Source organism: Bombus flavifrons, chromosome 1 (genome assembly GCF_040668555.2).
Source record: "Bombus flavifrons isolate JBK064 chromosome 1, iyBomFlav1_principal, whole genome shotgun sequence".
Taxonomy (NCBI): Eukaryota; Metazoa; Arthropoda; class Insecta; order Hymenoptera; family Apidae; genus Bombus; species Bombus flavifrons.
Window position 1 is genome coordinate 16,138,628 of NC_138442.1, and position 22,275 is coordinate 16,160,902.

Consider the following 22,275-nt stretch of genomic DNA (forward strand, 5'->3'; position numbering starts at 1 on the left):
TGCTTCTACTGTGTTCATTGTCCAACTCGTTCGACCACTGATTCGAAATACAAGCTTGAAATGATAAAACGTTCAATGGAAAAATATAGGTCAGTCGGGAGCGAGTGCTCGATCGTGCTTACTCTTTGAACCGCTAGCGAAACGAAAGTGGTCGTATTATAGAGAAAAGGGGGAAACTCGTTTCTCTTTGACGTGATTTAAACGCTTTTCGAAGCTTTACCGGGGTTTCAAGCTCGTCCGGTGAACTGTTGGTCCGATCCTGTTTGGTCCCGAGGTTCACTCGGGGGATACACGTTCGGATGGTCACCGTATGAATACAATGGTAAAGACTGTTTCACCTGTTTGATTAAATACGGCGATGGAAATTCGTTGTTTAAATGGATACCGGCTTTTTGGAGATTTGATTCGTTGGATTGGAATTGGAAATAGGAGAAAATTTGTGAAAAAAACCGACCGTAAGATAAAGTGGAAAATTAAATAAATATTGTTGGGAGATTTAGCTCTGTTTGTTTAAGCCGTAGTTACATTTGAACTGATAATCGTTGTTTCCATGAAATTTAAAGTACGAATTTATCGTTTAGACGTAATAGCGCTGTTTTGAAACTGAAAAAATATATTTTAACAGTGGTACGAATTCTTTCGCCGCGACGAAACAATTGATTCAGTAATGATTATAAGGATCTAGAAAAAAAATTGAACAATTCGATAATAATTTTATATTTCGAAGAGATATAAATATCTTCCCGTGCTAAAGCTGAATAATTTTTATTACATTTATTTTCGAGATATAGAAAACATATACAGATGCTTCTAGTATTAAAAATTCATATTGTGACGTTTATTATTTCTGAAATTTTGTCTTGCATCATGTTACGAAATATTGTTACAACGCAATCTGTTTGTACTGATAAATTTATAATACTTTGATAAATTTTGTGCCACGTGCAACAAACATTGAAAGTATGATACAATTCAATTCGATAATATATCTTACATCTTCATTGAGTTTTCAAGTATCATAATTGAAGACTGCACGAAAGGAACACGATAAGTCACATTTCCTACTTCTTATGGGGAAACAGTTTTCAAAATTGTCTCGTTATTTGATTTTAGATTTATTGTCATTTTGGCGTGTTTTTTCGTCCTCAAATTTTTTAAACTATTCTTCGCCATAGTATTAAAACATTGCTTGTCTTAATAATTATACCTTTGACTTTCGCAAACCTTCGTTAACTTCTATCGTATTAAAATTTTCCTCTTTAATTTAATTTAACGTTACAGTATATTCGACAAAAATGTTTGCTACGTTCCGTTTCCTGTGATATTGCATTTATAACGTTAAACGTCAAAAATTCCTTCGTTGCACATTGTCATCAAGTTACCAATTAAACATGCAAAACATTGAATATGAAAGTACAGATTTAACGAGTTAACGTTTTGCACAAATCTACTCTATTGTGTGGCACAAGAGGCCTTGAATTTTCAAAGGAAAATTGTAAAGAAATAAAATTGACAGAAACAGAAAGTTTGAGAGTCCTGACAGCGACCTAATTCTTAATTTCCCTTGCTTCTGGCTGGCTGCAAGGGCGTAGAAGAGCGACGAAGGGCTGTGAGGCGGAGGAGGGATAGAAGAACAGGTTTTCAGGTCGGTAGGGTACGAGAAGGGCCTCGCCATGAATCGTGACTACCTGACGACGTAGTGCTGGCCCCTTTTACGGCTGGAAAATGGTGAACAGGTGCTCGTAAAAATCTGACGCCTCCGACTTTTCTTGCCTTCCCCTTCTTAGTTGTGCACGGTACAAATTACAGGATCAAGAACCGCGGGTTCTCGTGGACCCTTAATTATCGAGCGCAGAGTCGGTCGTCGAATTTCTTAACGACCTACCGGAATATCCTGCGTGTAGATTCGATTGAGAAAACCAGTATATTGCGTTTAGAGCATAAAACGTTGTGATTGTGGGCGTAAATCCACATAAGACTAGGTTTAATTTATGTTAGTGTACTAGTGTAGTTAGTGACTAGGTGTATGTTTAATAATTCAGGAGTTGAGATGGTAAACGATGTAAATGTTAGAAATTAAACAGTTTCTAATAGAATGAAAAAGCACATTTCTGTTGATGTTAGCTTTATTCTTTGAACTATAGATTTTCAGTGTTTATAATCTTCACAGACTTAATTAACCTACTAAAGCTAGTAAAAGTACCTTATCTTGTTGCAGCATGAGCTACTGTGTTGTAAATCGTCTGTTCCTTTCTAGAAATAAGATCTAATTTTAGGAATACATTAACATATCTCTCTATAAAATAACACGCTACAGTATAAAAAAGGTTGAAGTATGAGAAAAGAATAATTCGTAAATTTTAAGAGGACATACGACCCGCCTCGTCCATTATAAAATTTTTGGCTTTAAAATCCTTTTTCGCAGACAAAGTATATTAGTATTTAATAGTACTATCTTTTGTTAATTAAATTAACTGAACTGCATGCACGATGTAGATATATGAGTATACATCCTGTCATATTAGCTACACATCGCTACTTCGAGTCTCACATGGGCAATTTTTGTAATTACGTTTCAGCATTTATTTCTTTGAATTCGATTCTCCTCCAGGTTGAAACGTTCAAAAATCAAAGTTTAACGATAACTTTCATGCTTATATAACACGGTTTCATGCAAATCGTTTAGAGAGTGTAATAAAGTAAAGAACAAATGCAAGGAAACTTTGACACTGCAATGTATACTCGAGTCCATTGAGACTAGGAGACTAACAGAGTTAAAGAAAAGTTGTAAGAAAAGATGCAACGGAGTTACAGAGGTTGAATTCTTTTCGTAACTTTCAAGAAACTTTAGTTCCCAACATTTTGAAAATTACAGACTTATTCTCGACTTCTCTCCGTTTATTAGCTAAAGTAGCTGAACTGGCTGAAGTATATTAATATATTCTTAAAGTATAAATTTTATTCTTGGAAAGGAATAGCAACTAGCTAATGTAATTAGCTTATCATCGCATGATCATCTAAATTAAATATCAAAAATGTAAAATTTTTCACCAAACATGACTTATAACTTATAAATTGTCAAATTTACTTGTGATTTGGAAAATTTTACTGATAATGTTAGCTTGGTCATGCAAGAGCGCTCAGGTATTTATGCAAATTTACATTTTCCAGAACACGCTTGGAAAAGCTAAATCCTCTAAATATTACAGTAAATACATTACCCTCTGATACTTGCCACATTCTTACATGCTATGTATTGCACAAGTATGTATAACACATTCATTTTGTATCTTTAAATCTTCCATAAATGTCCACAGTTTAATAGTCACACCCTGTTCAATACTTACTGTCTCATAATATTTGTATTTAACACAGTATTTCCCACAAGCGAACATCATAATCTGCGTCTCACTTTTTATGTCCCTTCAAAATTCGATCAACTCCCTAAAATTCCCACGCGATACACAATAAAAAAAAAAGAAGCAACGTCTCAATTTTCTACGTGTAAATTATTAGCCCGAATCAAAACTTGTTATTTGCGTATTCTGAATCGGTAGTTGGGAACATCGAGTCGCACATTGGCCACTTAATCATTATAATTCACGGACACGATCGGTAGCGACGTTAATCGCCGCGTACTTACATCTTCACAAACATACACCCGACCGATTGACAGTTTATTGACGGTTATTATCGCGTGAGTTTAACGAGAACAACCAAGGCGTATTTCCACATAGCGAAAGCAAGAGGGATATCGTATTCGCACGTGCAGCTTTTTTGGACACGCGACATCCGCCGTTTTCTCCAGCTGGAAGTTTGCTTGAATTTCAGGTCGTCGCACCGGGCTCATTATCCTGTTCCGCAAGTATCCTGATTTATCCCGCGGTTCTGAATAATTCCAACGACGTTACTGGCATGAAACCCGCAAGGTGTTCTAAGAGTGATTCACTTTCAGGTTCACTTCCATCGCTTCTTTCTCTTCCTTTTACGGTTTTTGAAAATGAATATATTTGGTGATACAGAAAGATTTTCTGCGAAAGGGATAAAAAATCGGAGAAAATTTGGGAAAGGATATGGGAAATGAAGGATTGTTAAACGTGAATTTTAATTAATATTCTTCTTACACGTTTGTCAGATATCAAATTGATATGTGGTGACTACAAAAGGTGTTTGTACGCGATTGTATTTATTATAGGATTCATATACTGATTAAATAACTTCAAGTATATTCAATTTCGTGTCGATTGGTAGTATGTACCGTCATACGACTATAAAAAATGGATACTGCGATAACGGTAGGATCTGTTAAGAAAATGCTTTACTGAAAGATAGTCATGAAAACTTCAGTTCACTGTAAGTCCTTGACGAAATCAAATTGTATTAAAATTATATTGAATTGTATTATGAAGACAAATTGTAATTATATTAATATTTATTGTATATTAATTAGCCTAAAGAATAACCTAAATGAAGTAAAATAATTTATTTAATTTTGTTTAATTTCGATTTAGTACCTGAAGAAATAAAGTATGTTATATTAAAAAAATGTTATACGTAAAAACTTTATAAAATGAAGAAATTATCTAGAAAGAAACGACCAAGGATTAAAGAGAAGAAATACGTTCCTTGTATACAAGTATTCAAAGTACTTCAATTGTGCCATTATGATATATATCACAATCGCACTTCTGTGTTTGTTTTTATACATATCTCAGAAACACTCGATTATTCTTCAGAACTTGTTACAACTTCCAGTCATCCACAAAAAGTATTCGATGTACACACACGAACCATGTAATTTGACATTTTCCAGAATTTACGATACAATCAACTGCAAATTATCTACCGCTTTTTGTTACTCGAAAAATGACAATTTTTCGACGCAACGTATATTTTACGGTTTTTCGTATAACTTCTCTCGTCATTAAAATCCTGTCGTTAACAAATTTCTTCGGTAAAAAGATTTCTCCGAGTACGTCGTTTCCGCAACCCCTGTATTTTAGCGCGCAAGAAAAAGACGTCAACTCATACTTAGAGATTTGTGTATCAAATGGAACTACAGTGATGTGTGTGCGTGCGTGCGTGTGTACCTAAGAGAGTACATTATGCTTGCCGACCTGTTGCTACCCCTCCTCCGTTTCTACCGCTTCTCAACCCTCCATGGCCATCCCTTCGGTGAATCACCCTCTGCTAGAAAATGGCGAAGCTCTCGCTTCGTTCAGCTCATTGAGAATGTTCTATATTCTATCTCGACCTCTGTCTGTCCCCTCTTTTTTCTTGCTTTTTTTTGCACGAGGTTACATTGGTCCAGGCGCCTACGATGCTACGCCATCCACGATGTGTTCACGCGGCTTTCTGGCCCTTGCCTTTCATTCTTCTTCCTGTTCCGTTTCCTGTTCCGTAGAAATGAAGGGCGGCGAAAGAGAAGAGAGCTTGGGTTTTTAATTTCCCTAATTTTTGGTTGAGCTCGGATGTTCTTTTTCGGTGATCTCTTATCCATCGTCATTTTTAGAATATTTGCATACATATTTAAAAAGCAAGAGAATTTTCTTTCATTTTAAGGAATATAGAAATTTGAAGAAACGATTGTTTATTCGTTAATTTATTAAAAAATTATGTATCGGAACGTTAACAAAGTTGAAGCAGTGATTATTATTTGTTCCTTAATTTTTTAACTAATTAAATTTTTGAAGATTATGTCGCGTTTCGAGTAGGTATTTTTGCCACTGTGTTATTTACTCTTTTCGATAGATACATGATTTTCCTTGACCGTGTAGTCTGCTTTATGCATATTTCTGTGGAAATATGTGAATTGTAATTTTTGAACTATCAGTAAAATGGAAGACAAAAAATTCTACCTTTTCTTGATAAACCATATAGTTTCTTAATTAGCTTCTCATTTCTTCGAAGATTTTTACATATGCCGTATATGAAATATGTCTGCATTAATTGGCACTAGTTGACTATTTAATGTACGAAATTACTTAAACGATACTATTCAAATATTTTAATTAGTATTCCTAGTAGTATATATATGCAATTTTTCTTTTCTTTTTATTTTTCAATTTCCATCATTAGAATATAAGGAAGAATATTAGAAGAATATAAGGAACTCTGTTGTGGATTAATTTCATAGGTACCTCTACTGAAGCAATTATTTCTATTTTAATCCATCCACTTTTCCTTTGAATTTCATTTTAATGTCAAATTAACCTGTTATTTCTGCGTAGTTTCTTTTCTTCTGCAACTGACGAAAGATATGTATTTTCATATTTCGTTCTTCACGTTCATCTCGCTGTTAGCTTTTCCTCGTTCCTATTTTGTTCTACTAAACGTGGCTGCCAAATTTCCCTTTACTGCATGTGTTCCTATTGGTATCCCTTGATACCACGATCCATAGGCACAAGTGTGCAGAGAGATTAACGATGAAAAGTTGATTCCGATAGCCAGATACTGACATCTGCTTTTCCCTATACCTTTCGATTCACTGACTAGGAAAATGATGAACGAAGCGAAACGTCACATCGCTCGTTATTAAAACGTTCTCATAGCCTGTATGTCATATATTGTCTATGGTGAATTTTCCATTCAACTCATTGCAATTTTCAGTACATGTAAAATAAGTAACAACAGAAAGCTGAATGAAAAGTCGGTGTCAACTATTACGTTAATTAATTAAAAAAGGGTATTAAAGGTTATACAAAAAGTCGCGATGAAAATTATTAAAAATCGTGCAACATGTAACGTGTGAATAGAAAATATCTAATTCAGAGTGAAGAATAGCATTGCGATCGTTACTTTTTAGCACTTGGAATCTACCTTCTAATTGCAATCTAATTCTAATTTTCAATAAGTTCAAAATGGTTTTGTCGATGTACCATAGCTTTCCATAAAACTAGAAAATTTTCTTTAAAATGTATCATTGCACTAACTTTGACACCACTTAAAAATATTCACAAAGGAAGAATTGGGCGAAGATTATTGTAATAAATCTGCTCTATACCTGGTAGAAATTTCTTAAAAAATTTCACAAGAAAATTTTACCTAGTTTCAAATTTCTATCTATTCGAATCTCTTGCTTCCAATGTTCTTCATATTTTCTATGAATACAATTTTACAAGAAATATCTAATCACGTTCTAAATATAAGCCATCTTCTCTTATAACTTTAGAACACCAATGTAACCCTAAGAAGCTATAATTTTTATAATTTTGGTAATATTACAATCCTTAAATTTTTTGTAAAACATTCATCGAATGTAATGTGATAGTTTACAAATATTTTAATCGCCAAATTCTGTTCGTGTTATTTTTCAGCCTCGGGAGGGGGAGGTTCGATGTTGGTCCCTCCCGTGGCCCAAAGTGGGACTGGGGATCGTCCCGTGGGCGACACGGGTGCCCGGGCCCAACAGACGTCCGGCCCTGCCGCGGCAGCAACCCTATGGCCCTTAGCACCTGCACAGTCCAATCAGGTTCCAAGCCAGCAGTCTCAGGCTATTCCACCCCTGGCCGCCACCCCCGCGCCGACTCACAACCAAGGTACGCTATTTGCCTTGTATTAAACACTAAACAATTATTGTTTACTTTTTTATCCAAACGACTGGGAAACACTTTGAAATATGCCACTATATAGAACGATAATCAGTTTGGGTTTGATGGGCGTTAATGATCTGAAATTTTTTGTTGATGAATCATTTATCAAAGAAAAGAAAATTCAGATTTAAGAAAAAAGATTATGTCATGAATATTGTATAATACGATAACGATGAGGATATTTTAGAATAAATATTTTTATGAGAAAAATATACCGCAATATAAGGTAGGTAGATCAAATGATATAATTGAAAATTTTGCGAGTAGTTTTATAAAGTTTTATAAAGTAATATTTTCCACCCTTGATATTCATATACGTTTGAACGTAATAAGGTTGTTTAGACTGTGAAAGAAGCGTCTTATACGGAAGTAAAATTTCAAACTGTAGAATGAGATAATATATAAAATTTCTCGAGAAAAAGAAATTCTTCTGTTTACACGAATACTTCTGGCAATATCTCGATTTGCAATGTTCCTATAAAGTTAAATCGTTCTTATTTCCTTTATGCAAATTAATTACTTCTAAGTAATAAAAATATTGTAACTTTAGATGGAAAAATATTTATTTTGTAGTATTTAATCATAAAGTATGCAATATATTTATTTAATTTAATATTTGATACGAATGATGTAATATTCTCTGTTACAAAATATCTTTATTTGATTTAATATTTAATATTAATAATTTGATATTATAGAAATTAAATGTTCTGCTTTTTTAATTGAACTTTTAATATCTGCGTCTGAATCATTTGTTCTGAGATTTCCAAAAATGAAAAAAAAATCGATATGAAAAAAATAAGATATTTTCTAACAAAAAGAATAAAGTACCTATAAAATTTATTTAATAAGGCGTGGCAATATCTATCTTACCTCCACGTAAATACATATATACGCAAATACAGCTTTTTCTCGATAGTACAGAATCTTATCTATAAGGTGCGTCTTTCTTGTTATAAATTAAATTGGTTTTAAAGCAACTGTTAAATCTAGTTTTCATTATCTTATTATTGCCCAGTGTGATATAAATATCAGTATTTTAATAAACGGCTTAGTGTATTAATTGACAAACAAGCGTTGATAAATGACTGTTTTCCAGTTAAAAAGTACTAGATTTCTTATTAAGTTTATCGTCAAGTATTTATGTATTTACGAATGTCGATCTTATCATCGAGAGAAATACTTTTAACAATCAACCAACGTAGCTAGAATATTAGATTACTTACTTAACAAAAATTGGAAATAATTATAAGTCATAATTTGAATTATTTATTCCGATATGGTTTGTCATTCATACTTAAACTGTAATGTAGTTTTATATAATATTACGAAATTACAGGTAATGTTAAAGATTATCCTCGTAAATGATTGAAATTATTGGATTATAGATATTGTCATTATATTGCAAAATATATATTTGCCGAATTTAAAAAGCCTGAAATATTAATGTAATAAATTTCGAGCACCAGCATCGCGGGAAATCACGAAAAGCTTCCTACACAAAGTACAAATTATAATCCCAAATTCGATAATAACACAAAATGTCTGATTCGATGTATCGTAAAGTTTTTAATCCATAAAACTTATTATTACACTTTCATACTTGCAATGTGCAATTCATTAGTGTACGTATTATTACATAATTCATGTTTTTGCGAATGAAAAATTAAAGAAGGAAGAAAAAAAAATAATTTCCCGTAAATAAAATTTGCAAATCGTATTTAAATCATTTCCGCTTAAAATATCACGATATTCGAGTTATTTTCCAATCCGAAAATTTACAACGAATCATTAATTAAAGATTAACGGCAATTTCATATTGACTTGCCCGATAAATTTTTATTATACATTGCAGAAAAAAAATTAGCACCTTCAAAATGTAATGTTTATTTAAAATAAACAAAATTTTATCCTTTCTCCTTTAACCCGATTTTCTTAATTTCATAATCGAATCTCCGGTTATAGCTGCATCGCAGTGGTTGGTACGAGCCGAAATAGCTCAGTTGGGAGAGCGTTAGACTGAAGATCTAAATGTCCCCGGTTCAATCCCGGGTTTCGGCAAGTGGTTTTTTTTTCTTGTAGTTATGTAATTTTACGAGCAGGTCACTATAAATTGAGTTTAGAAAGCAAGTTTCCCAAGAGCCGAAATAGCTCAGTTGGGAGAGCGTTAGACTGAAGATCTAAATGTCCCCGGTTCAATCCCGGGTTTCGGCAATGTGGAATTTTTTTTTCAATAATTTTATATTTTAACGTTTATTATGACGAGCTCTATCTATATTTTAATTTAATAATTGTATTTTTTTATTGCAACATTTTTTATTATTTAATTTTTACTCTGAGTAATATATGTGTTTATCAATTTCTCGATTGCATTACAGTGTATATGGTTAATCCTCAATTCTTAGGAGGCAAATGTCTTATTTTTATAAATTCATTTATTGTACGAGAATAGCACAAATAACAATAAATACTAAGGTAAATTAAAAAAATTATGTTCGTAATATCATCAGTTTTCTCTACATTTCAATTTATGGAGTCGATCAATATTGCTCCTGAACGACTCATATATTTTCTGTTAAATCTTTTGGATCCTTCTGTTTAACTAATTTAGTTGTTCACTTATAATTTGATTGTTCGTTGGATGATTGAAAACCGTAGCAAAATTAAAGAATTCTGCACAATATACAGAGAATTTCTTTTACGAGTTTGTTTAACTCTTCCGTGAATAAAATTTTATTTGTTTAAGGCAAAAGAAATGAAGACTGATTATACTTTTTCATTTTGCCGCGAAAATTAGATATCAACGATTATTATTAGTAGTCTGCTTGGTATTAACATATTGTTGATTGGATAGTGTTCTGTGCAAAAAGTTTTATTTTAACGCGTATCGCCGACTATTCTATATAAAAGTTTTATTTTATTTTGTGACGCGTCACCGGTTATTGTATGCAAAAAATTTTTTATTTTATTTTTAGTCCTATCACCATCTATTTTATGCAGAAATTAATATGTGCCACTGGCAACAACGCTTGCGCATGAATGCATGATTTTACTCATGATCTATCAACAATGTGTTAATACAATCACTTGTTAATAAAATGCAATATAACAATTTTATTTATAGAAATTTTCGTTATGGACATTTTATGGTATGAAATATTTCATTATGAATAACGTTCATGATATGTACTTTTTAGAACTTTACAACTTACGATAAGGCATTTACATATATTTTGTTACTATGTATTTTGGTATTATAAATTACACACACACACACATATATATATATATATATGACAACTTATTATTATAATTATACAACTTACAGTCTATAACTTCCTACTACGCTTTACTATTTATAATAAACAATTTGCAATTTACAATGTACAAGTTACAATATATTATTACAATTGTTACTACTACATATTAAGATTAGCGCCTTACAACATACAATTTCTTATAAAACTGCATCTATCGGAAAGCGACTGCTCTTAATACGAGCACGAATGTTAAAATGAATTACGAATATTTTTACACGTTCAAATTTCACAATATGTCAGATCCTAGTTGAGTTGCAACTTCGTTAAACCATCCCTATTTCGAATTAAGAATGTTCCGCTACCTCTACATTGTATTCCTTCTTTATTCCACTCATCCGTGCAATCCATCAAATTTTGATTAACCTCTGAATAAGATTGATAAAATTCACAACTCTTCCTAAAGCGACAATTAGCAATGGAGAAACTCGACTATTTACAACGATGTAGCTAAACCGTTAAAAGTAATTCTCTTCCGCTTATCGAATCGAGATGCACGGTTGTCGTGCAACGACCACGATCTACACTGTAAAAAATAAATTCTCCGTCTGAATGGTGTTACAGGTGTGAGTCGTTACGGGCTATACTCGTTATTCCCAGGGGGTGGCGGGGGCAGTTACGTCGCTGCCACTCCCACCACCCCTGGACCACCCACACCTGCGCGAGCTTACCACGCGACAACACACAAGGGTAAGTTTACAACGATTTCTACTTTATTTTACTTCCCCTCTCCCATTCTGTCTGTCTCTTTTTATTCTACCTTTTGTCGCGAGTCGAGTCTTCCCGTCTATCATTTACTCTCGCGATTGATCTCCTTATAACTTGCTCCGCGAGATTTATTTTCAGCTCGTAGCAACCCTTTCGATACATGATAGTCGATATATTATTATCGCGTGCGGTTCGATTGGAATAGGATGAAAATAGCTCGGATGGGATATTTCAGTGAGGCAATGCTTTATCACTTTTGTTTAAATTTAGCAGATGGGAAAGTTACAGGAGTTGTAAGAAGTTTTCGCTGACTTCGCGGTGGGTGGCTGTCGTGCTCCGTTGGCTTATTGTTAATGGGAGAAAGTAGTCTAATTTCGGATTCTGATGGATGGATCGAATGATCGGAGGAATATAAATATTGAAATTTCTTTTTTATTTCTTTTGTAATCGCAACTGCGTTTGTGCTAGTGGCGAGCGAGTATCGTGCTGTTGACACGTTGTTGTAATGCGTTTGACGTGGTAGAAAAAACTAATATAATTAGAAATTCTGATATTTTAATCGCAGAAGTTATAATATTGACACTTTCTAATTCTCTTTGTAATTATGGCTATTGTTTGGAAATATCCTGTATAGAAACTTCAATTGGAATTTTACTACGCTTAGTGTAAAGTATTTATTCCATTTTAGTCATTAAATTGATATTGGAAATATTGTGATTAGTGTATTTCGACTCTATGCTCTTAATTTTCAATTTTTCATCTTTCAACTTTTTCTTATAAATAATATATACATTGCGTATTATGAAAACATTTCATTGTTACGATACTGAGAGAATTCCAGACGTAACAAATATTTGGCAAATATGATCATTGTAATTCTTAGCGTGATATTTTGTCTTAAATATATGAATATAATATGATAATTGATAATATAAAATAATAATATAATCATCGATAACAATATAAATTTCCATTAAATTATATGCATGCAATGCACTACGTTCTAATCAGAATCCATTACCCTAATGATGTATTACCTGTATTATATTACGTTACCCGATATTCTGTGGTTTATAAACACATAATATTCAGATACATATTCCAGTACCCTAAATAATAATAAAGCAATATGGTAGTTAAATCAAAATATCATTTTTCTTTCTTTTTCAAATAAAATAATCCTATACAGTAGAAATTAAGATAAAAATGATATTTAGCCTTCTGTAATCAGGATGTATTTTGCTTTTCATCTTTTAGTTGCATTAACCACTGACACATGTTATTAAGTACACAAAATTAAATATTTAAAATTATTTAAAATATTTTCAATAATTTAATAACCCTTACATAAGGTTATTGATATTATTACTAACGACAATGATTCCTATTTGAAGAAGCAAGAGTTGTCCGATATTTTTATTTTTCTGTAAATGTTTAGTAATTATACATTTTCAGGTTGCTACCAAATTTTACCAATATAATCACGATCGTCGTTTTTATCATAGTGCCAATGAAATTTCAAAAATATTTTCTTCTATCCGTAAAAGTTTCCTACGATAAGAATTCAAATACTTTTGCGACTGTGTGTGCATTTACTAATTTCTAAATTATAATGCAATTACATAGCGAGTTAATTAATAATAAGGAAATTAAATAAAAGCATACACGAGAAGAATATTTTTTGGCTAATGAAGCTACATACCACGTTGATTGCCTGTGCCTCTTGTCGATCAAAATATTTATGGGATTATTCTGATTCACCAATGTTTTCCTTTGTCTATCTTTCTTCCCCTTAATTTGTACCTTTCCAAGAACTGCTCCTCATACTATGCTTCCCAGAATACTGGCCCTACTATCGTCTGCTACGATAGTACGTGTATCGTAGTTGCGTAAACTTGTCGTGAAAATTCGGATATTTACGGAATCCATCGGCCTAGACCGTCGACACTTTGTTCATTGTTCGTGATCAGTCGGACTCACGCGTCTGCTGTGATTGGTTGCCTGATGTCTGTGCTCTTGTGTTTATGCTGCTAGGGAACTGTGCTTCCGGTAGACGCGCTCCACGAGCATCCCCTTTTCGTGATCTATCGTATGTGTAATTTTACTTTGATTTGTTCACTGTTTAAGTCGCCTTTGTAATTCTATTGATTTGTTAATCGTGTTTTTAAATTGTAATATAAGGAGAATATACTTTATTATTTAGGCAAACAAGCAAAATGTTATTTTTCGGGTATTTTAAGCTACTCTAATGTACAGTGACTACAAAAATATTGACGCGTGCCTTTTTTTTATCGAGTTTTATGTATACATATCGCTTCCATAGTATACAATTTTGTGGTTGTATGGAAGTACTGCTAAACGATACGAAATTTAACATTATTTGAATCTAATTAATTAGTACGTAAATACCACAATAAAGTGTATGAAAGTGTATAAAACAATACATTTTATAGCCACTGTACGTAACAGAGAATGTTTTCAACTAATACTTTCTAGTAAACAATATTACGATTATTGATAATATCGACATTAGAGTAATTTATTAATATCGATGCTACTGCGAATATTGACAATATCGATGTTAGAGTAATGGAATCATTAATTAATGGTACTGAAACAATAATATATTAATTAGAAGTCATCAAAATTGAATCTGTTTCCGTCTAATAAAATACCAATATTAAATCAAATTTTAATACTTGAGGTTCTTAAAGCAGCGAAATAGAAAGTTTGCGGTTTTTCAAACGATCCCTACGTATCTTTTACCATACCATATCTTCAATCGACCCTAGAACAAGAAAGATACCATTCATTAAGTGCTAGAATCATGCATGTAAACGAAAAATTCAACGCTACTGATATATTTGTGCAAATGATGATTTGTGATGATTTGTGCAAAGTAAATTTTAGTCTGTCTCTGATTAAATGAACTCCTACTTATCTAAATATGGTCTTTATATCGATACGAATTCCAGTTGTATCAACTGTTTGCCTCACAATAAGATCACGTAAATAGAATTGTATCTTTAAATATAACTCGCTAGAATGTTAAAATCATCAATACGTTAATTCATCCTTTACGTAATATCCAAAAATTGACGAATTATTTTCACCATTAGATATCCAATAGCATGATATGCGTTAATTTGAAATACTACGAAAGAAACAGTAAGAGATAGAGTTTTATTTTAATTTCTCTACATTTTTTCAGATACTTCGATACAATCGTCAAATCGTTGATAGATAATTCACTGCCTTAAACGCGTATTTTGTTAAAAGAAACACGGACGTTTCGACTCGAACGCTAAAATCAAATAAAAGGCCAATCGATTAATATTTATCTGAAAAATTGTTCGTCTATGAGTCGAACCGATTTAGATTCATCTATGTCATTGCAAGTCATTGCAAGTCATTGCAAAGGTTAAGATTTAAATAAAAAAACGCGAGGTTCTCTATAATCAAAGTGTGCATTATGTGTCTCTATTTTATCTGTGAAAGCGTATATATATGTAAAAATGTACTTACAAACTTCATGAGCATAATATGAACCTAACATGATAACTTGACATAAGAAGAGGGAACATAGTATTCAAAAACAACGTCTGGTATTTAGGAAAAGTAATAAGTCTCTGTCTACGATTGGTTTCTTTAGTTGCATTCAGTTTGAATTTCCACGTACATCGGCGTTCATTTTCCAGCACTGAAAATTTCCATAATAATTGACTTCCTCAAATCATTGCGATAGAATTCGTGCATATATCACTCGTTATTATTGACTTTCATCGTTCGTAAAATTCTGAAATTACGCAACTCGCGTAAAGTTTATGGTCGTTCAACCAGCTTATGCGAAAAGCTGCTCCCGCCATATTTGCGCGCATGTTTTGCTGAACGGGCAAATACATATTTTTCTCCTCGGATACGTGTGTTCCCCGTGACTTGCTTCTGTTTCGGACAGCTTCTCAAACCTTACGAAAATTTCTCTTCGTTTGTGTTCTTTGCGCCGCCTCCGCGAAACCAACGTCGTTTGCATTATACGTTTTTATTCGTCTTTTTGCCCAATGTTTTTCCGTTTCACGTGAACATTCAGCGTCGATTTACAACGCGTGATTCGCCTGAGCTTAAATAACCGGTATTTAGTGCGTCGTGCCGAAAATTTTGCATCGAATTAGAGAATTATTGATGATGCGGTATATTAAGAGCTTTTGAGAACAATGGATGCAAATAAATGGTTTCATTAGTCTCGTAAAATAGATGGAAAGGTATTAATAAACATAAGCTTGCGGGTTGTTTATTTATGGGGTAATTTGATATGGTGGAGTGGTTTTAGTTTGGTTTGGTATAATTGCAGATATTTTAGAATACTTGTTCTTAAGAGCTTGATAAGTTAACGAAGTATTACAAACGGAAGAAGATCGTAAAAATATGTAGGAAATGCGAGAATGAGAAATGCACAGTTTTTAACGTTTAATAAGTTGTCGAAATATTTATATGTATATCATTTTCTAGCTATGCGTTAATTTCCTTTATTACATTGATTATTTTAATTAGCGTTTTTAATGGCGCAAAATGGTATCTGCATATAGATAAAAAAAAAAAAACAAAAACTGTGCATTGCGGAAATTATATAATGGTTTCAGGTTTTGCAATGTTTTCTATTCCTTAATGTGTTTTATTAATTAATTAAATCCTACGCGGGTTTATATGTATATTAGGTTGTCCGGAAAGTTTCTTTCGTTTTATAAGCAAATAATAGATGCACAATGTTTTTTGTTTTATATTAGTTTATGGAATTATGCACGAACATAATAATAGAAATAGAACGAAATGGATCATACCTAATTCAATAAAATAATATAAAACAAAAATTGTTGTTCATCTATTATCACCTTATGAAGTGAAAGAAACTTTTTGGACAACCTATACATATTCAATTTCCGAAGAAGCTGCATTTTTCTCCCAATATTTTTAAAGGCGTTTTTAGGTATTCTTTGAAAATATATTTGCAATATAATTCTTATTCTCGAAGAAACTCATCTACGTTATAATTAAGAAATTTGAAGAGACGTGAACGTGAAACGAAAGTGAGAAAGACATCAGACAGGTTAAAAGAGGAACATATGTGTGTGTTACACATAACGTGTAACTGTAATAACTTCGTTCAAAGAATTTTCCAATTCTATGTAGAATGAACAATTCTTATAAATCTGAAATAATAAAATTAATCATCGAGAAAGTGTATCGAACCTTGCAGAAATTATTTCAATCTAGCACATGTTATTTCGATGAAACTATTTATGAACGTATCAAGTACTTTTTATGCATTATGCTGAAAAAAGTCATCATGTTTATATATAAAGTCCTTACATTATAAATGTATTATTTTTCGAGATACATGAGATTTTGACCGCCATTTGCTAAAAGCTCAAATTTGGGAATTACGTCTTTCAAGAAAACCACATACATGAAAACACGTTTCAATATCTGATTCATAAAGTGAAGATCTTATGTTCATTGATGACTATCGTTCGTATCGTGTGCACCTTATAATACCGTACGTGCACGAAGCATTTGAAATCTCATTAACACTGTAAAACTTGGCATTACAAGAAAATTAAAAAAAAGAAAAAGAACGTTCAATTATTTTAAACTGTCAGAGTGATATACTACTCACACACACTTCAAGTTCCATTCTTATCCAATAAAAGTCTTCAATCTTTTGAATGTTACTGTATATCGTAACCATACTAGAGTCTAGCGATATAATCATGTTGAATCAAAAACACGCAATGTCTGGAATACCACGTCGTTTGAGATGCCCCGAGAAAACCGATAATTATCAAGCGAATGCGGGCGTCGCGCCGGTATCGAGCCGAGAAACGAAGGAGTCGATGGTTTCCGGGGAAATAAATTCGAGACGCGAGGCCAGCTGTGTTCCGGTCGCGACGCCTGGTATGGCAGCCTCGATACGTCGATGCTCGAGGAAGCTCGAGAGAGTCTTCAAACACGTGCGTGGCAATAATTTGTCCGTTGAGATGCGATCTAAATGAAATAATACGCGCGGGGCATTAATGATTGTCGGACGCGGACTACGCATCACCTGCTGCAGCTGCATACGAATAATGGGAAATTTCGACGAGGAAATTAAGGCTAACCGAGGGAAACGCTCTCGATTGTACGAACGTACAAATTCGCCTGGTCATTTGTATTGGTTTTTGTTCGCTTTGCATTTGAAGCTGGGAAGATTTTTTGTGATAATTGTGTTCGACTTTAGGCCAGTTAGAGATAATACGTTTATCGTATTCTACGTTTATCGTACATCTTTTTTTGAAATTTTTTAATTTCGGTCAATTGTAAAATTTTATTAAAATGTAAAAAATTCGTTATGTATTTTTGTTAGGTAGATGCAAAAAGAATTGTTAATTATATTAATGCATATATTGATGAATAATAATTTCAAATTATTCCCATTTCTTATTGAAACAATGATTTGAAATATTTTTTCGAGAAACTCAAGAAATTCGAAAATTCGTTATTTTCATTACGCAAAATATTTATTTTTAATCAGCAAATAAATTAAAATAATAATATTGTAGCATAGCAAGTTGGAAATAAATTACTGTGCGTGCACCAACAACATAATTACACAATTGATAAAGAAAAAATGAATTATGAAAATGGTTATCTTCACGAGTGATGGTAGAATTAATTAAATTTTGGTAAACGAGGTCAGTTACATTTAAATAAAACGCGCTGCTATTTCATTTGCATCTATATTGTCTTTCGTTTTTATTTTGAATTATGAAGAAGCAGTAAAGGATTCCATTTTTGCGGTGAGGCAATTAATATACGAAAAAGAAGAGACGAGTATACCTATATTGTCTGAAAAAGGCAACTAATTTATTAAACTTGACTAACAAATGCAAGGTAATGATTTTTCTTGCATTTTCTTGCGATGAAGAGAAAAATATCAGGAAACAAATGTCATTTTAATTTCAATTTAATTTTTGATATTTCAACATTTGCTTCTATAGATACGATTCATTTAAAATTTCCTGTGTTTTTGCCTTTGCAGTTGCGTTTCATGTTTGTTTTCCATTAATTTTCCAATTATATATTTTATTTGAAAACGAAATTACATTCAAATATATTGCATTGAAAAGGTAAACTTTGGTAATTAAAATTTTTATGACACAGTAGCGTTATTTTATTACGAGAGTAAGAGCAACTGAATTTTCATTTCTATATAATTATTTTATTTTGATGATTTTCAGAATTTTAGACGAGTGCCTTCTAGATTCGGAATCCTCGTATCATTTAAAATAAACATTAAATTTATTTTTCTTTAATCTATATACATAAATTGATTTGTCGTATCGAAGCAAAGTAACTTCAATAGTAAACTTAAATTGCTTTGTTTCTATTAATCACATATCCGGAATGTTGAATGTTCTTGCACGATTGATCTAACATCGTTAGTGAAATCTTGCAAATTAGAAATTTTAAGTTACAAGTTATAAAATACTGCTACTAATAAATTCTCTTACATAAATTGATAATTATACAAATGAAATTTTGCTCGTAAATTTTGCAAATTAGATTTATTAATTTTTCGAAACGATGTAACATGAAATTAGAAAAGAGAAATCTACAACTTACTACTTCTAACTTCCCGCATGACTAATCTTAATAATTTTCATACCGTGTAAGCTCACCTAGGATTATAAAACTAAGAAATTTACAAACAGCGGTTGATCGATTAACCTGCTAATCAATTCTTTAACCAGAAACTTGTATAATTATCTACAGAAGTAAATGCTGACGAACACAATTTCAACACGATATTTTTCCAACAGACATGAATCAACGTGTCGATTATTAAAAAATAAGATACTTGCGAATAAAAAGATTTTCAAAGTCGAAGGATTGAAAATCCAAGTTGACTCGTCTCCGTCTGATTCGTTTTTCAGAATGTCCACCTCGCAATTATCCAAAAACCGACTAGAAAAATATCGCCCTACGACCCGAAAACGTGTTTCGAATCGCCTAATTGAAACTCTACTAATTAGATCAGAGAGCAATGGCGAGTCGCGGGCGAAAAATCGTAATCGTACCGTGGCTGGCTACCTGGCGAAGTCGTTTTGTGGAGGGGGCCCCTCGGCATTTTTTCTCACCTCGAAAGCTGCCCCCGTCGGCGGGACTGGCCTTTCACGGGGCCCCCTCCTTGCTCGCACAATGGCGCAATTATGCAATTAAAGCGGGTGAATGAGGTGGGCCCGGTGGTGGACAGGACGCGGGGAGGACGAAAAAGTCTCGACCAAATAGAATTCCATCGTAACGTGCACGTTCTCTGTGTATCCTGGCCGGTTCATCGTGCTGCGCGAGCGAGAAAGATCGCGAATTCTACGCGAGAATAGCGAAGGAAAAAGACAGAAAGACCGAAAAGAAGTGGTCAGAAGAGCGAGCGAAGAAGGGAAGGGGGTGGAGAGGTGGTAAGGGTGGCGAGCCGCGTCTTTCTACTTTCTACCTCCTTCGCTCGCCCCTAACGACCTCATTGTTCGAGGTGTAATCCAAAACGCCGTTCGCGAGGACCGTGCGTCCGCGCGAGTGAAAGAAAGCAAAAGAAATTAAAGACGAACTTTTTGGAGGCAGTGAGAGAAAGAGAGGAAGCAGAGACGCGTGGTTGGGGGAGAAAAAGAAAAAGAGAGGGATGAGCAGGTACGTAGAACGTACCGGCAGAAACACCTTAGACGCCGATCGATTCCTCTTTAACGCCGTGGCCGCTTGTCTAAAATCGAATCTGGAGCCGCGGGCGAGATTTCGATTATCCCCGCCCGCCATGCAAATCCACGCGAATAAGCTGGCCCGCCTCGCGTGGCGCGAACGCGCCCGAGTCCGCGCCACGCTTTCCGTCCGCGCCGATCGCTCGAATCCCAAATGAATACGCGAATTTAGTCGAGGGTGGATGGTATCGGGGCTGGCCTTTGGATTATGGGTAGTTGATGATCTTTTGGGATGGGTTGGAAGAGCTATAGTTACGGCGAATTTGTGTTATGACGAAATGTCATTCCGATGATTACGTCGGAATAATCAGATATGGAAATTACAGAGGAGGAATATGATAAAGTGGTAATTTGCTGTTTTTTTACGGATGAACAGTTTCAAAATTGCGCACATTGTCGATTAATTCCAATTCATTAAACATGTATTGCTTCAGTCTTCTCGTGACTTTTCTAAAAGGCTTATGTATATCGGAGATTTTTGGATTTAATAAATTACTTTTAACGATATTGAAAAAAATTTATAAAACGTGCAAAGGGAATTAGATATTTTATGAATATAAATTTAAGGACTGCCTTTATTTTCGAAACGTTGTTTTATTAAGTAGATGACTGACTAACGTACAGCTTGACTTGGAAATTCCTTTCGTAACGTTTTAGTTCATAGAAATGAATATTTAATAATCGTTTTTTAAATATTCTGAAAGTTATATAAAACTACATACCTAATCTCTAAAAGAACTCAGATATTTACAATTCTTATCCTTTCATACGTATACATCTAAGATTTAAATATCTCAAGTTTCAATTCTCAATTTCAAATTCAGTTGAAAATAAACCCTTACTCTCCGTAATCACATGCTACGATATTCCGAAAAAAATCATTTCTCGTTCGTTTTATGCGGTAGAACTGCAAGTTCAGCGAAAAAAAAATTGCAAATTTATGTGAAACAAGTACGGGTTATGCGATTAGGATCTGCAACATATCGGAAGCTCATATTACTTGTACTTCTTTTTCATCGATTAAGATTTGAACGACAATCAATATTGCGATATTGGAAACACATATTTAATTTTTCTCTTCAATTAAAACGCTTCAAACACTTTCTACCACGTCATAAATTAAATAAAGGCAACTCTCTAGTACTTTATTCATCTCGAAATGTCACTCCACTTGTTTCACTTACCCTAATTGAAGAGTAGGTGATATAAATTACGGCTTTCTTTTTCGATTATACGAGAGACAGATAATCAAAGGTTTCGATTTCCATCTGTGCCTTGTAAGTTGTAAGTCTACGGCAAAGAGTTGTTCATTAATAATTCGTACGTTTCGTTTTTCTTTCATGCTGCGGATGGTCAGCAGAACGAACAGGTGAGTGCAATATTCAGAAGTATCATCACCCAGAATTGCTAGGGTGAGATATCTGCTTGACAACTGGTACGATGGAATAGATTAATTTGCAGATTAGTATTGTTATTGTACGTAACATGGTATACTAGATAATACATTTATATAAATCAAATATAGTTACTCCAAATACAGCGTAACATTAAGCAAACTAGGTCATACGATGGATGTTTCAACATTGATAAGTGAAATATTATACGTGTCGTTTCATTCATATTATCCTGTTTTCTAAGAGACGATCAACGAAAATGAAATAAATTAACTGTATCGTATACTCGAAACGGTTCAAAGGTTACATCGAAAGACAGAAGGATACAATAGCCGATGAACGATCGGAATTATTTCAACTCCATTCATCCACGAAGAAGTTGAAACTCTTAAAAGAGCAGTATCGCTCGTTCGAAACGCACTCTGTCACCTGACGATTTCCAATTGTTCAAAGGTCTCTCAGACCAATAACCGGAAGATCGACA

General features: G+C 33.4%; 1 protein-coding gene, 1 long non-coding RNA gene and 2 other non-coding genes across 8 annotated transcripts in view; 3 read left to right on the plus strand and 1 right to left on the minus strand.

The window, feature by feature from the left end:
* The window catches only part of LOC138179416 (uncharacterized), a 29,201-nt gene extending 15,699 nt beyond the window's left edge, over nucleotides 1-13,502 (minus strand). The window contains exon 1 of the long non-coding RNA XR_011173036.1: nucleotides 13,320-13,502. This is a non-coding gene — a long non-coding RNA (uncharacterized LOC138179416). The remainder of the gene's footprint in view (nucleotides 1-13,319) is intronic.
* The window catches only part of wge (BAH domain and coiled-coil containing protein winged eye), a 346,446-nt gene that overhangs the window by 228,729 nt on the left and 95,442 nt on the right, over nucleotides 1-22,275 (plus strand). For all 5 annotated transcript variants that reach the window (XM_069112044.1, XM_069112024.1, XM_069112034.1 and 2 more), the window contains 2 exons: nucleotides 7,317-7,538; nucleotides 11,474-11,599. In XM_069112044.1, coding sequence (XP_068968145.1) covers nucleotides 7,337-7,538; nucleotides 11,474-11,599 — 328 coding nt within the window. In that variant the 5' untranslated portion in view covers nucleotides 7,317-7,336. The remainder of the gene's footprint in view (nucleotides 1-7,316; nucleotides 7,539-11,473; nucleotides 11,600-22,275) is intronic.
* TRNAF-GAA (transfer RNA phenylalanine (anticodon GAA)) lies at nucleotides 9,581-9,653 on the plus strand. The gene has a single exon. It is a non-coding gene; the product is annotated as a tRNA-Phe (tRNA).
* On the plus strand, nucleotides 9,734-9,806 carry TRNAF-GAA (transfer RNA phenylalanine (anticodon GAA)). Its single transcript has one exon. It is a non-coding gene; the product is annotated as a tRNA-Phe (tRNA).